Source organism: Salmo salar, chromosome 19 (assembly GCF_965601325.2).
Source record: "Salmo salar chromosome 19, fSalSal1, whole genome shotgun sequence".
Taxonomy (NCBI): Eukaryota; Metazoa; Chordata; class Actinopteri; order Salmoniformes; family Salmonidae; genus Salmo; species Salmo salar.
In genome coordinates this window covers 11,727,423-11,743,087 of record NC_138309.1, presented here as the reverse complement: position 1 = coordinate 11,743,087, position 15,665 = coordinate 11,727,423, and the positions used below count along the sequence as shown (strand labels likewise).

The window sequence follows — 15,665 nt, the reverse complement described above, 5'->3', positions numbered from 1 at the left end:
AAATCGATAATAACATTGTAAATATCCCCTTACCTTTGATTATCTCCATCAGAAGACAGGCATCCCAGGTCCGGAAGGCATCCCAGGTCCGGAACAAATGTGGTTTCTTTTGACAAAGTTCATAATTTATGTCCAAATAACACCAAGTACTTAGCGTTCATTATGCTCCCACAAAACGTGGTGGGGGGCTGGTAAAATCACGCCGAAAAGCTAAAAAAACCTAGTAAATAATCTATTTATGTTTGTTCAAACATGTCAAATGTTGTTTAGCATTAATCTTTTGGTCCATTTTTAACGTTAAACATCAGTAATATTTTCACACAACCTATCCTATGTCTAGATAAAAAATGATGACAAACTCACGTTTCTCAGATTTATGCGCAGGCGCAAAAAAATGAAGTGATGACATGTCAACTTCCTTGGATTCTAATTTGCTCTCTGTTTATCATAGACGCTTCAAACAACTTTATAAAGATCGTTGACATCTAGTGGAAGCCGTAGGTGTTGCGAAATGAATCCTTTCTCACTATGGTATCTATAAAACAATGACACTAAATAGTACAGTCACAAAATTCACATTTTTTTGGGATCTATTTTTCACAGGTTTTTGCCTGCAATATGAGTTTTGTTATACTTACAGACACCATTCAAACTGTTTTAGAAAATTCAGAGTGTTTTCTATCCGAATGTGTTAATAATATGCATATCCTAGCTTCTGAGTTGGTGTAGGAGGCAGTTAAAAATGGGCACATATTTTTTTCAAAATGTCTCAATACTGCCCCCGAGCCCCAACAGGGGCCTTGAACCCCTGGTTGTGGCGTTCCGCCAGAGATTGGAACCATTCCATAAGGTTCTGAAGTAGCTCGTCGTGTTTTTAATGGTGGCTTTTTAATGGTGTCCAAGTCTGCTGGGTCAGTCATGGCCAGTTCGTACTATAACGACACAGGGCGAGACCCAGATGCAGACACAGGAGGCAGATGGTTAGAGCCTCTGATATTAATTAAACAACAAGGGGCAGGTCGAGGACAGGCAAAAGTTCATTAACCAGGTCAGAGTTCCAAAGGGTACAAGGAAGCAGGCAGGCTCAAGGTAAGGGCAGGCTGAATGGTCAGGCAGGTGGGTTCAGAGTCAGGGCAGGCAAAAGGTCAAAACCAGGAGGACTAGAAAAACAGAGGCAAGGAAAAAGCAGGAGCATGGAAAAACACACTGGTTGACAAGACAAGACGAACTGGCAACAGACAAACAGAGAACACAGAAATAAATACCATGGGAAAATGGGGAAATCGGGTGACACCTGGAGGTGGGTGGAGACAATCACAAAGACAGGTGAAACCGATCAGGGCGTGACATATTCTGCTTTGTCCATCAGCTCCACTACCCTTTACCCCCTCCTCTCGTTTTAATTTACCCTCTCCTCTCCTCTCTTTAAAAGATGCAATTATTTTCATTGCGGTGAAATTTGCATCCTTGGCGTTCTTGGCATGTCTTATATTCTTTCTGTGTTAGGTTTCATTATGAAGGAAGTCTCCCCTGCCGGTGCCTCTCAGCTCATATTAAGTGCATTAAAGATTGATCAAGTTAATTTATGATGGGAATATTGTTTATGAAACCGCAATACGGGGACTACAGATGAAAATGTACTATCTAGTTAAATCTGGTGCAATGGCATGTTGTACATGGTCCCTAACAAAGAAACAAAGAAATAATACATTCCTAGAAAGAATGCACTACCAGAATACTCACAGGGTTTGTTGATTTTACTTGTCTACATTGTTGTTGAAAAAATAAAGTAGTCTACTGTGGGAAATGACCTACAAACTACACTCTCGTGTCTTGTGTGTCTTGATGAAGCTTAGTGCTGAGAGCTATGCCGTGCATGATTTTTTTTATACAAGAAGAGACGAGGTAGAATTACCATTTGATGTTTAATCAATGCTCAGACTTAATCCTTTATGTACAAAGAAAATATATTTATGAGCATGTCAAAACAGCCAAGGTCATCCTTCGATGTATGAAGGAAAAATAAACCAGACCTCTAGAAATTTTTTCCGGCATTATTGATTGAAATCCCTCTAATTTTCCCTCAAACTAACCCTCATCACTTAAAATGAAACCTGGAGCCTCTTGGCAGTGTTGTGTTGTTTGGAGTTTCAGAGAGTGGTGGCAGTTGATGTGCTGCTAGCCAGCTAACTGCCTTCTGTCTGTCCTGTGGTACTGCAGATATAGAGTTCACCAGGAGATCGATACTGGCTGAGGCCTGCTATCATAATCTCACTGTCCTCTGTTACCTCAGCAAAACGCTCTTCTTCCCTCCCTCCTTCTCTCCCCCTCTCTCTTCCTACTTCCTGACTGTAATGAACAATAAAGTCAAGGTTTTAGAAAAGCATATGGGAGAGAAGAAGTGAAGTCCTCTGCTCGGAGAAGAAGGGATAACATTGGAGATGAAGAGAGAGAGAGCGAGAAAGCGAGAGCGAGAGAACTCTTTTGCAATTTCTGTGTGTCTTTGATTGCATTCCCCATGGATTATCTCTTCAATTGGGGCTATGAACAGGAAGGGTACAGACGACTCAGGCAAGAGATAGTACTTTGTCTGATGAACTGTTTTTGTGTTGTAAACACTCTCAGAATACAAAGCAAAACAATGATTTGAAGTGAAAAGTTTCTGAGAAGTTTCTGATTGCCATCAGATGGAGTGTTTTTACAACACAAACACACACTCAGAATCTGGTTTATATAGAATCTGGCGGCAGGTAAAGTAGGCCTACTCTGCAATGACTAACTTGTCTAGTGTGAACAGCCCCTATGTCAATACCCCATCCCTTACCCCCTTCTACCCCCTTCTTACCCCCTAGCCTTACCCCCTACTCCCTCACTGTCCTACACTCACCCCTTGCCAACCCCAGTCAGCAGAGTCAGCCTTGGCACCACTGTACCATACTTCCATGAGCCTTTGCACCCTGTACACCCTGTACAGTAGCTGCTGTGGGTTGGACCGAGCACTTCCTTGATGAATCACCTGCTCTCTGTCTGCATTGTGTTCACATCCCATTGTCTTGCCCACGGTGATGGATGATCACCTGGGTTCTAGACCTCAGTTTTCCTTCCTTCCTGTCCTGTTTCTCTCTCTCTCTCTCTCTCTCTCTCTCTCTTTCTCTTTCTCTCTCCCTCTGTTCTATCGTTAATAGAATGGCCTTCAGAGAGACATGATGTTTTAAATCCTTCATTAGTAGGCTATTTCCTCTGACACAGAAAATCTAAACTGGAACACAGAGACAGTCTAGTTTTTCAGACAGTGTTGTGGATCGAAGCATTAGGCAGTTATTGCTGGACGAGTTCTATAGTAGCAGTAGCATTGTTCACATTCAATGTGGAGTGCAGTATGTGAAATAAATAGCAGATATGCCATGAAACATTTTTTTTTGCTATAATGAAGACATTTAATGCAAGATGCAAAATAAGTTCCCAGTGTGTTGTATTTCAGCAGCTTCTCTCTTCCCATCACGCTTTCTGTCTGAGAGACAATTACCCCTGCTTAGCAAGCGCTAACGGAACACCTCTGTTAGCTCCAATAGCTCAGCTTCTTTAAATTGGCCAAGTCGGAATAACTCCTCCATTTAAATGCATGGAATAATACAGAGGACTGAGTCAGTGGAATGGGGCCACAGAATAGAGATACACAGCACACTCAATAATAACTTGGACTGGTCCGTTAAAGGGGCTGAGAGGGGTGATGGGGTTCGGAAACTAATGGTTTGACTGTGGATGATGGTCAATGTTGACACTGATAGTGACTAATTGACTGTCTGCCCTGTGTATACTGAACACCGTCATATTTGATGTCATACATTATGGTGAGACTACAGTCTCTGAGGATGTTTTTCAGTCAATTACATACCTGATTAAGATTTTAAATACCCTACCTACATGTTGACTGACAGCTCTGCTCTGATGACTGTAACTATCTGGGACTGTAGTGAAATAGACACATATTTTAATATGACTTCAGGGCCAATTTCTTGTCAGAACCTTTCATCGGCTTACATCAGCCAGACATCAGTCAGAATTCTAAATGTCGCAACAAAAAAACGGTCAAAAGACATTTCGAACAGATACAGATGTCTCTGCTCTCTGTCTCTCCTCATAATGTCCTAGTCTTATGAAGGACTCCCAAGACAGTATCTACTCTAGACATAAAGTGTGGCTCTCTTTATGCAAAATAGATGCTATCATGTCTGGTTGTCTGGGGAGAAGAACACTGTTTTGGATTCTCTCTCTCTCTCTCTCTCTCTCTCTCTCTCTCTCTCTCTCTCTCTCTCTCTCTCTCTCTCTCTCTCTCTCTCTCTCTCTCTCTCTCTCTCTCTCTCTCTCTCTCTCTCTCTCTCTCTCTCACCCCCGATCTCTTTTTCTGCCACCCTTCTGTTTCTCTCTCCCTCTGTCTGTCCTCTGACCACGCTCTCTCTGTCTCTCCCTAACACCCACCTTAGAGTAACAATGGGCCTCTTAGTAGTGAAGACACACATGGTCTCTGCACAAAGGCTCATCTCTTGGTTATCAAACAGTACTGAGGACAGTGTAGTGAAGAGAGAGGGTGGGTAGAGAGAACATGCATATCTCCAGATTCAAATCACTTTAAGTCCCAAACACTGAATGCCTGCATGTGATTATGCCCTACAGCTGCTTTCAGACCAGTAGATACTTCTGAAAAGCAGCTTTTCTTTCTAACTAAAAAGGGCTGTGTATCAGAGACCTAAAGTTGAGAGCTGATAATTAGAATAAATGTCAGCACACTAGAGATTATATTTCACTTTAAGAGAGCTATTTCGTCTGCAGAGCACAAAGAGGCTAAATAATAGCGTTGTAATGGGTGTTTAATGTTTTAAGATTTTGGTTCTAGACTTTGCATCGATGCACGGCTAGGTATTCTGGCCCATTTGATGTCTTGGCACTGTGGTACTGGGGTGTGAGAGGTGGTAAATGATGCCAATATATTACTGGTTTTAGGAAAGATGGATAATATTCACTTCATATTTTATTATAGTAGCCGTTTTTGAAAGTGGAATAAGTATGAGTATTGAATCTCTTCTGAATTGTTCTATTTATATTTGATTATTATAATACATTTGAATGAGTAATGATTTGTTTTATTGAATCCGTTAGTGCCCACAAAGCTCTTTCGTAATATTATTGATTATTCTACCTCATCATTACTATCTAATACCATTTCACAGACGGACTAGAGAATGTTTGTGTTTGAGTTAGACCAAACCTTTTGGTATTTCCCCTGTAATTTCTGAGAGCACGTACTGCACACGCATAGCCTACTCATAGGGACAGCCAGTGCTGTGCAAGCTGGGTTGGCATGCTGAGCTGCTTGTGCTTATGTGTGGTTTGTGTCAGAGGAGCACTGTCCCTAAAATAGCTAGCTTTGGCCTGGAATGTCATCTGGCATCCTGACAGATACAGCTGAGTGGTGGCCACGCACACACACACACACACACACACACACACACACACACACACACACACACACACACACACACACACACACACACACACACACACACACACACACACACACAATCCACCACCTTCTGCCTCCCTCCACTTTATGCTGGGCCTCTATCCTATTTTCGTTCTCCTTCTCATCCCCCCTTCTCCCGCCTCCTGTTCCCACGTGAACCTGCCAGGTGTGTGGGTAATAATAATAATTATTATTATTTGGGGGTGCTTATATTTTGTCCTGTTACACACAAGTGTGTTTTTTTGCATATCCCAACTCCCCCTGAGACACCCCAGGGAGTGAAATTAGCACAGGGGCACAGCAACAGATTTTTACACCTTGCCGGCCCCGGTATTCAAACCAGAAACCTTTCAGTTAATGGCCCAATGGCCCAACCTCTAGGCTACCTGTGCGTGTATGCGTGCGTGCGTGCGTGCGTGTGTGTGTGTGCACACGTGCGTGTGTGTGTGTGCGTGTGTGTGCGTGCAATATCTCTACTTCCTGTTACTACTTTTAGGCCATTGCGACGGTGGAGTTAAGGCTTCCTCATAAAAACCACTGAGGAGAATTTCAGTGCACTGTTCCTGTCTGAGGAGGAAATTAAAGAAAGTTTCTGCTGAGGGGTTTCAACTTATCCTCTCTTTCTGCACGATATACAGCTGATATACAACTTTCAATCCTGAATCAGATGGAAACATTATAATAATGTGTTTGGTATAGTTTAACAGGTTCTTAATGTAAAAGGTGGTTTCAACTCATTAGGCTACCTTCCCCTCGTTTCGTCCTTATACAAAGTTGAAATATAGAGTATATTTAAGATGAAAATATGATTTATTTTCTATCCTAAAAAATTGTATCCATACAGTATAACGTTCCCTCAAGTAGTTTACCATATTGTAAAAATAGAAACTGCTCTTCATGATTTACCTGGCTAAATGAATGAATGGGGAAAGTGGTCAAGAGTTACAGTGAAACACAATTATAATGGGACTTATAGCTAGCAAGTGGTTCATAAACTTCCGGAGTGGTACATTAAGTTACACCGGTACAGTAATTATTACAGAAACTTTCCATTCACTCCCTAATCTCTGGAGTGGCGGTAATGGCTGTTCTCCTCCTCCCTCCGTCCATCGTTTCACTGGCTTGACGCCAGCAGTCATTTCATTCCATTACTACAGAACCTTTATCAATGAAAACCCCCTGGAGTACCAGAAGTGAAATTACAGTTGAGGAATCAGAGTGTATTGAATTCTCATCCTTAGAGGATAGGCCTAGGTTTTATCTCCTAATTCCTCTCTGCTAGTAAAAACGTGAAAAGCATCTCAACATTTCCTCCCATGTAAATCACATTGACATTCAGTTCTGTGATTGCTCTCTCATGTCTAAGTATCCCTCATTTTCTCCCCTGGTGTAAATCACATTGTCATCCGTCTCTGTGCTCGCTCCCTCGTGTCTGGAGTGAGCCCTGGTGGGTGGGCGCGTTAATTGAATTCAGTGTTCGTATTTAACGTGCACTGGTACACCGATAGGATGCGGTCTGTTGTGTAGGATGTATTCATTCAGCCTCTGTGTGGGTCGATGAACCACAGCCATATAAAGAATGGGAAAGGGAGAGAGGTTGGTTGTAGTGGCCAATACTATACCACCTGGTCAAACAAACTCAAGACTGGAGGAAATAGTCTTCACCGTATTTAAAACAATGTGATGTGGTATACCTGCCTACAGAAAACGGCTATTGTAGAATGTTGTCACTGTTCATTATTAAACTGTTGTCTACTGCTCAAGTGTCAGTTTATTGAGTGTTTCTAAAAGCTGTTTTATTGTTGGTTTACAATGTTGTTAATGAACCATTCATATTTTTTTGCCCAATGTTTAATGTTCTCTTCGTTTAATGCCTATGTGTTTCCATTGTGTCATGCTGTTTCAGTGTCTGTTTCTAATGCAGTTTAACACCAGTATCTTGTGTTTCTAATGCAGTTTAACACCAGTATCTTGTGTTTCTAATGCAGTTTAACACCAGTATCTTGTGTTTCTAATGCAGTTTAACACCAGTATCTTGTGTTTCTAATGCAGTTTAACACCAGTATCTTGTGTTTCTAATGCAGTTTAACACCAGTATCTTGTGTTTCTAATGTTATTTTTGTGTTGACAGGAGGCGGAGTGGCACTGTGATGAGTTCACTAAAGGAGCCTGCTTCAGTCGGGGGAAGTCAGAGGTGAGGCCGTTAGCAGACTCATCCCAACATGAAACAAACCCACTCATAACTCAGACTTAACTTAGACTTCACTCAAACTGTAGAAACCCCTCATGGACAATAATGTGTGATTTATGTCTGAAGTAGGATTTAGTGGGTTTAGTACACACCTTTTCATTTAAACTGACTATACACAGACACTGTTTTCCTTTCTTGTGTGTGTGTGTGTGTGTGTGTGTGTGTGTGTGTGTGTGTGTGTGTGTGTGTGTGTGTGTGTGTGTGTGTGTGTGTGTGTGTGTGTGTGTGTGTGTGTGTGTGTGTGTGTGTGTGTGTGTGTGTGTGTGTGTGTGTGTGAGTGAGTGAGTGAGAACAGTGTATTTAAATATCACTTCACAATAATATAAAATACAGATTTTTTTTTACCACATTGTGGACCGCTCAAATTGAGTTGAGACACTAAACACAATCATGGTCAAACACGGTACATTACATCATCTATGCACATGTATGCATACTTATTGTATTTTATTAAAAACAGTGGATGAAAGGACAATTAGGCACTTAAAAAGAAATGTCTCCGTTGGATGATTTTATTTTATTTAACCTTTATTAAACTGTTTGAGGATAAGATGGCAGGTTTTGGCTCAGACATTTACACGGCTCAGACATTCACACTGCTCAGACATTCACACTGCTCAGATATTCACACGGCTCAGACATTCACACTGCTCAGACATTCACACTGCTCAGACATTCACACTGCTCAGATATTCACACTGCTCAGACATTCACACTGCTCAGACATTCACACGGCTCAGACATTCACACTGCTCAGACATTCACACTGCTCAGACGTTCACACGGCTCAGACGTTCACACTGCTCAGACATTCACACGGCTCAGACATTCACACTGCTCAGACATTCACACTGCTCAGACATTCACACTGCTCAGACATTCACACTGCTCAGACATTCACACGGCTCAGACGTTCACACTGCTCAGACATTCACACTGCTCAGACATTCACACTGCTCAGACATTCACACGGCTCAGACGTTCACACTGCTCAGACATTCACACTGCTCAGACATTCAAACGGCTCAGACATTCACACTGCTCAGACATTCACACGGCTCAGACGTTCACACTGCTCAGACATTCACACGGCTCAGACATTCACACTGCTCAGACATTCACACTGCTCAGACATTCACACGGCTCAGACATTCACACGGCTCAGACATTTTTCTTAATAACATTTCCCATAGTTTAATATTTTCATAAAATGTTCATTTTGGCTGGGCAGCTGACCAAAAAGATAATCTCTAATGTTGTTGTACAACCCACAGTAAGGATCATCTCTAATGTTGTTGTACAACCCACAGTAAGGATCATCTCTAATGTTGTTGTACAACCCACAGTAAGGATCATCTCTAATGTTGTTGTACAACCCACAGTAAGGATCATCTCTAATGTTGTTGTACAACCCACAGTAAGGATCATCTCTAATGTTTTTGTACCACCCACAGTAAGGATCATCTCTAATGTTGTTGTACAACCCACAGTAAGGATCATCTCTAATGTTGTTGTACAACACACAGTAAGGATCATCTCTAATGTTGTTGTACAACCCACAGTAAGGATCATCTCTAATGTTGTTGTACAACCCACAGTAAGGATCATCTCTAATGTTGTTGTACAACCCACAGTAAGGATCATCTCTAATGTTGTTGTACAACCCACAGTAAGGAACATCTCTAATGTTGTTGTACCACCCACAGTAAGGATCATCTCTAATGTTGTTGTACAACCCACAGTAAGGATAATCTCTAATGTTGTTGTACAACCCACAGTAAGGATCATCTCTAATATTGTCGTACCACCCACAGTAAGGATCATCTCTAATGTTGTTGTACAACCCACAGTAAAGATCATCTCTAATGTTGTTGTACAACCCACAGTAAGGATCATCTCTAATGTTGTTGTACAACCCACAGTAAGGATCATCTCTAATGTTGTTGTACCACCCACAGTAAGGATCATCTCTAACGTTGTTGTACCACCCACAGTAAGGATCATCTCTAATGTTGTTGTACCACCCACAGTAAGGATCATCTCTAATGTTGTTGTACAACACACAGTAAGGAACATCTCTAATGTTGTTGTACAACCCACAGTAAGGATCATCTCTAATGTTGTTGTACAACCCACAGTAAGGATCATCTCTAATGTTGTTGTACCACCCACAGTAAGGATCATCTCTAATGTTGTTGTACAACACACAGTAAGGATCATCTCTAATGTTGTTGTACAACACACAGTAAGGATCATCTCTAATGTTGTTGTACAACCCACAGTAAGGATCATCTCTAATGTTGTTGTACCACCCACAGTAAGGATCATCTCTAATGTTGTTGTACAACCCACAGTAAAGCAAGGAAGGCATGAACTTCTGTTTCAATGTAATGATCTTTACAAGAAATACATACACATATATAGAATAACTATCTTCAAAGTAATGACTCGGGACGTCGGGTTTGAAATGAAAGCTTCTTTTAGTAATACTACTTGTTCACGTTACATTTAACAACTTTAGATTCTACAAAACAATAAAAGAAAGTTGCTAGCGAAAGTCAGGATAATCACTTGTCACTTGTACGTAACTGGTGTGTTCTCTCTCTACTTCCTGTCGCAAGGCATTCTGGAACTTGCAGTCAAAAGCGTAATCCAATACTAACCAATACAACAAAAATATGTATGTAGTTCTCTCAATCTCCAACACACGAATTCTAATACAATTACATATGTAAATAACTGTAAAGAAAATATCATTAGATACAGCTCAATGAATTAACTGTAAACATTAACTCTGTAACCCATTAAAGTTACAACAGTGTATCGACCAGTCTTAATAGCGAGAGGGCCCACTCCAAATCAACATTTTGCAAAATAACTTTGATATTGCTTGGATAAACAGTACATACATTGTGTTCTGTCCCAAAATAGCATTTAAAAAGGTAGTAGGTGCACAGTTTGTTACTTTCAGGTGTGGGTAACACTTTCTGTGAAGCCCATATGCACACTGCATTATACAGCATTAGACATGCACTCGCAATGCTGTATAAGCATAGTTATAGACACACATAAAGACTCATAAAGACTCATAATATACCAATAGTCATAATGCATTATAAGTATCATCATAATCACTTAGAATATACTGCAACATACTGCTTCATCATGGCTGATCACTTCTTCCTAAAGGATCATACAGTATTATAATGACTATGAGTGCGATGCAATTCTAATGTTTTTATCAATGAGCAGCACATGATTATTGTTGCATCATAATCTTTGTTATGGTGTGTTATAGCATACTTATAAGCCACTATAAAGTAATCTTTGTTATGGTGTGTTATAGCATACCTATAAGCCACTATAAAGTAATCTTTGTTATGGTGTGTTATAGCATACCTATAAGCCACTATAAAGGAATCTTTGTTATGGTGTGTTATAGCATACCTATAAACCACTATAAAGGAATCTTTGTTATGGTGTGTTATAGCATACCTATAAACCACTATAAAGGAATGTTTGTTATGGTGTGTTATAGCATACCTATAAGCCACTATAAAGTAATCTTTGTTATGGTGTGTTATAGCATACCTATAAACCACTATAAAGTAATCTTTGTTATGGTGTGTTATAGCATACCTATAAACCACTATAAAGGAATCTTTGTTATGGTGTGTTATAGCATACCTATAAGCCACTATAAAGGAATCTTTGTTATGGTGTGTTATAGCATACCTATAAGCCACTATAAAGGAATCTTTGTTATGGTGTGTTATAGCATACCTATAAGCCACTATAAAGGAATCTTTGTTATGGTGTGTTATAGCATACCTATAAGCCACTATAAAGGAATCTTTGTTATGGTGTGTTATAGCATACCTATAAGCCACTATAAAGGAATCTTTGATTGCTTCAGGTAAAGTGATGGAATTACTTTTTATTTTGTCTTTTTATTTTTTGGGGTTATTTATGTTATTCAAATTTGCAGGAATTCCAAATTGTAAATTGTAAGATTTGAAGGGAATTTCTGTAGCGTTTTTAATAAAAAAGAGGAGGGAAAGAATGAAGAGCTTTGTGTTACAGTATCTCATCATGAAACATTCAGAAAGTTTCACTTTACTGAAAGCAGACAACGACCACTTTATAATTGTATAGGAGCCGTTTATGGTTTATCATATCTGTCTGCCTTTGGCATTTCATCACTTTACCTGAAGCAATCAACGATTCCTTTATAGTGGCTTATAGGTATGCTATAACACACCATGACAAAGATTCCTTTATAGTGATTATGATGATACTTATAATGCATTATGACTATTGGTATATAGAATTATGAGTCTTTATGTGCGTCTATAACTATACTTATACTGCATTAGGAGTGCATGTCTAATGCTGTGTAATGCAGTGTGCATGTGGACTTCATAGAAAGTATTACCCAGGTTTGTTAATCACTTGGTACCACTTTAGTTCATTGCTCTCTAAAAGTGATGATTCAAAAGCATTACGGTAATTTCTAGGATACACTATCTCTGTGTCAGTGAGCGCTGTGTGTGTGTGTGTGTGTGTGTGTGTGTGTGTGTGTGTGTGTGTGTGTGTGTGTGTGTGTGTGTGTGTGTGTGTGTGTGTGTGTGTGTGTGTGTGTGTGTGTGTGTAAACACGCGCATGCACACACACACACACACCTGTGATGAATTCACTAAAGGAGCCTGCTTCAGTCGGGGGAAGTCAGAGGTGAGGCCGTTAGCAGACTCATCCCAACATGAAACAAACCCACTCATAACTCAGACTTAACTTAGACTTCACTCAAACTGTAGAAACCCCTCACGGACAATAATGTGTGATTTATGTCTGAAGTAGGATTTAGTGGGTTTAGTACACACCTTTTCATTTAAACTGACTATACACAGACACTGTTTTCCTTTCTTCTGTTTGTGTGTGTGTGTGTGTGTGTGTGTGTGTGTGTGTGTGTGTGTGTGTGTGTGTGTGTGTGTGTGTGTGTGTGTGTGTGTGTGCTGTCTGTCTGTCTGTCTGTCTGTCTGTCTGTCTGTCTGTCTGTCTGTCTGTCTGTCTGTCTGTCTGTCTGTCTGTCTGTCTGTCTGTCTGTCTGTCTGTCTGTCTGTCTGTCTGTCTGTCTGTCTGTCTGTCTGTCTGTCTGTCTGTCTGTCTGTCTGTCTGTGTGTGTGTGTGTGTGGTTTTCCTGCATACCCTCCTCCAAATAACATGCTTTATAACTGAATGTGACCGTGTGCTGAACTGCAGGGGCCTTGTGGGTATTTCCGTTTTTTAGTTGGAGTCTGAGAGATTTGCCTGTGTGTTTATCCCTCTGTGAAAGGTGGTTAGAGGCCTATAACACACACACACACACACACACACACACACACACACACACACACACACACACACACACACACACACACACACACACACACACACAACACATTATAAGTGTGCAGGGACTGGCCAGTGTATGATTGTCATTCTGAATTACAGACTAAGCTTAGTCCTAGCTTAGCCCTTAGTCCTAAGGAATTGTTTTTCTTGTTGTTGATTCTGAAGAGACACTCCAGTAATGTACAGAACACTAAGAATAGCATTAAAGACATCATTTTCTGCATATTTCTTTCTTTCTCTTTCTTTCTCTTTATCGCTCTCTCTGTCTTTCACTCTCTCACGCTCAATTCTCTCTCTCTCTCTCTCTCACTCTCTCGCCCTCTCACTCTCGCCCTCTCACTCTCGCTCTCTCACTCTCTCGCCCTCTCACTCTCGCTCTCTCACTCTCTCGCCCTCTCACTCTCTCGCCCTCTCACTCTGTCGCCCTCTCACTCTCGCTCTTCATCTCTCCCTTTTACTTGGCAGAGTTGGGGGTTTTATTACTTAGTCCGCCGCACAGCAATATACCGTAACTTAAGTTATTTCACAGATACGGTGTCTCCGCCTTGAGTGAATTTACAAGTGATTGTGCTCTTTAAAGCCGGTGTCTGCCTCTCTGAACCGCCTTTGATTTATTTCCACCAGGAGAAGAAAAGGGACTTAAATTGACTTGACGGGAGTCGATCGGCAGCTCTGTCTGGTTTGTCATTCGAGAGCCGTGCATAACAGTCTCCGTGTTACTATAAGGAGCCTGAACGTTTGTCAGGAAGTTTTCAACACTGTGACACAAGACAATCAGCTTCTTATTTGCTGGGGGAACAACCTCCGTGCTGAGTTGAGTTTTACACACAGGCAGCCACACTATAAAAGGCAGACACACGCACACACAGCGAGACACACAAACACACAGCGAGAGAGACACACACATATACAATGTGCTTAGTACAGGAAAATGAATGGTTTTACGAGTTAACCTCCATCTTGATAGGGGGAAATAAAATATACCAGACTTCTACCCCTCCCACAGACACACATATACTGCTCCCACTAACCCTTCAGCGGTCCCTTGTAACACTCTTAAATCAGGCACCACTGATAGAGAGAGAGGTGGAGGAGAGAGCGAGCGTGAAAGCAAGAGAAAGGAGAAAGGGAGATAGAAGAGCGAGAAAGAGAGGAAAAAAGAGAGTCAGAGAGGGGCTCCGGGCATCTCTAGTACACCAGACAGTTTGATTTACTGGCCCTAAATCTGAACGAGGGCCGTCAGAACCACAAGCCCCAGGTCCCTTCAGACGGACTCAGGGGAACTTACCATACAAGTGGTTTATTTTAAGACTCCAGTCAGACAATGCATAAACACACATCCACCATGTTCTGACAAGACTTCTCACTGCTAGCATGGTGTTAGTGTTGTGTGTTTTTAACAAAGTCCCCTGACAGACTGAGCAGTGTGAATAGTGTTGGGGGAAACAGAGGTCGTGTTGTTACACTGTTTCAATCAATCACATTTTATTCATTTTTTATTTGTATAGCACTTTTCAACCCGGGCTTAAAGCTAACCCCCAAAGGATTAGCCAAGGCAATAGAGGCAAAGAAAAACTCCCAAAACAGATGTAGGATCTTAATTTGATCACCCTGTTGCAGGAGAACTTTCCTGCAGTGCAGGACATTTAAAACATGAGGTTTAAAAAGGCTTCTGAAGTTTGTAATCTCCACTTTGAAATTTTCGACTTGTATCAACCCCTACATTTCCTGTTGCTGGAGGATTATTTTCCTACTGTAGCAAACTGGCTTGAATTAAGATCCTACATCTGTAGGTACTCTAGGGCTGCAGCTTCATTATTCAGAGTTAGTGCAATGTTTGGATGTGACTGGCTAGTATTTACACATATACTTTCTTATCTTGCATATGTGATTATTTGTATTATACGTAATCTTTGTGTTTTTTTTATCTTCTTCTACCTTTTTTGAGCTCTCGTTGAAGAGAAATTCCAATGTATGTACTTACAAATGGCAAATACTTGAAACTTGGTTAAGGTGTTTATTCCTGTGTTTGTGTCATTCTATTAGTGCTAATGTTAGCTGTGCTGTTCTGTCCTCTCCACAGGAGGAGTGTCAGAATTACATCAGAGTGCTGCTGGTGAATGGAGATAGACTGTTCACCTGTGGAACCAATGCTTTCACACCCATCTGCACCAACCGCACTGTAAGAATCTAATCATATCTCTTCTATCCCCTCCTTTTTCTTCTCTCCTCTACTTTACTTTCTTATCTGCAACTATCTTCTCTTTTCCTCTCTTCTACTACTCTATGCTCCTCTACTTCTAGTTCTACTCCACCACCTGAATATAAACCTGCAGTTTAACCGGAGGGAAGTGTGTGGACTGTTGGTTATATTATATGGTGTGTAGGTGGAGGGAAGGACGGTGTTTAGATTTTATTTTTAATTTTGTTAGCTGCAAATGCAAAGGTCACCGTCTCATAACGACTACTCCGTCAGAAATACATATAGTATAAATGCCAAAA

At 40.9% G+C, this 15,665-nt stretch overlaps 1 protein-coding gene across 2 annotated transcripts in view; it reads left to right on the top strand.

Moving 5' to 3' along the window:
- The window catches only part of sema5a (sema domain, seven thrombospondin repeats (type 1 and type 1-like), transmembrane domain (TM) and short cytoplasmic domain, (semaphorin) 5A), a 196,746-nt gene that overhangs the window by 77,843 nt on the left and 103,238 nt on the right, over positions 1-15,665 (top strand). For both annotated transcript variants that reach the window (XM_014157212.3, XM_014157211.3), the window contains 2 exons: positions 7,653-7,715; positions 15,247-15,345. In XM_014157212.3, coding sequence (XP_014012687.1) covers positions 7,653-7,715; positions 15,247-15,345 — 162 coding nt within the window. The remainder of the gene's footprint in view (positions 1-7,652; positions 7,716-15,246; positions 15,346-15,665) is intronic.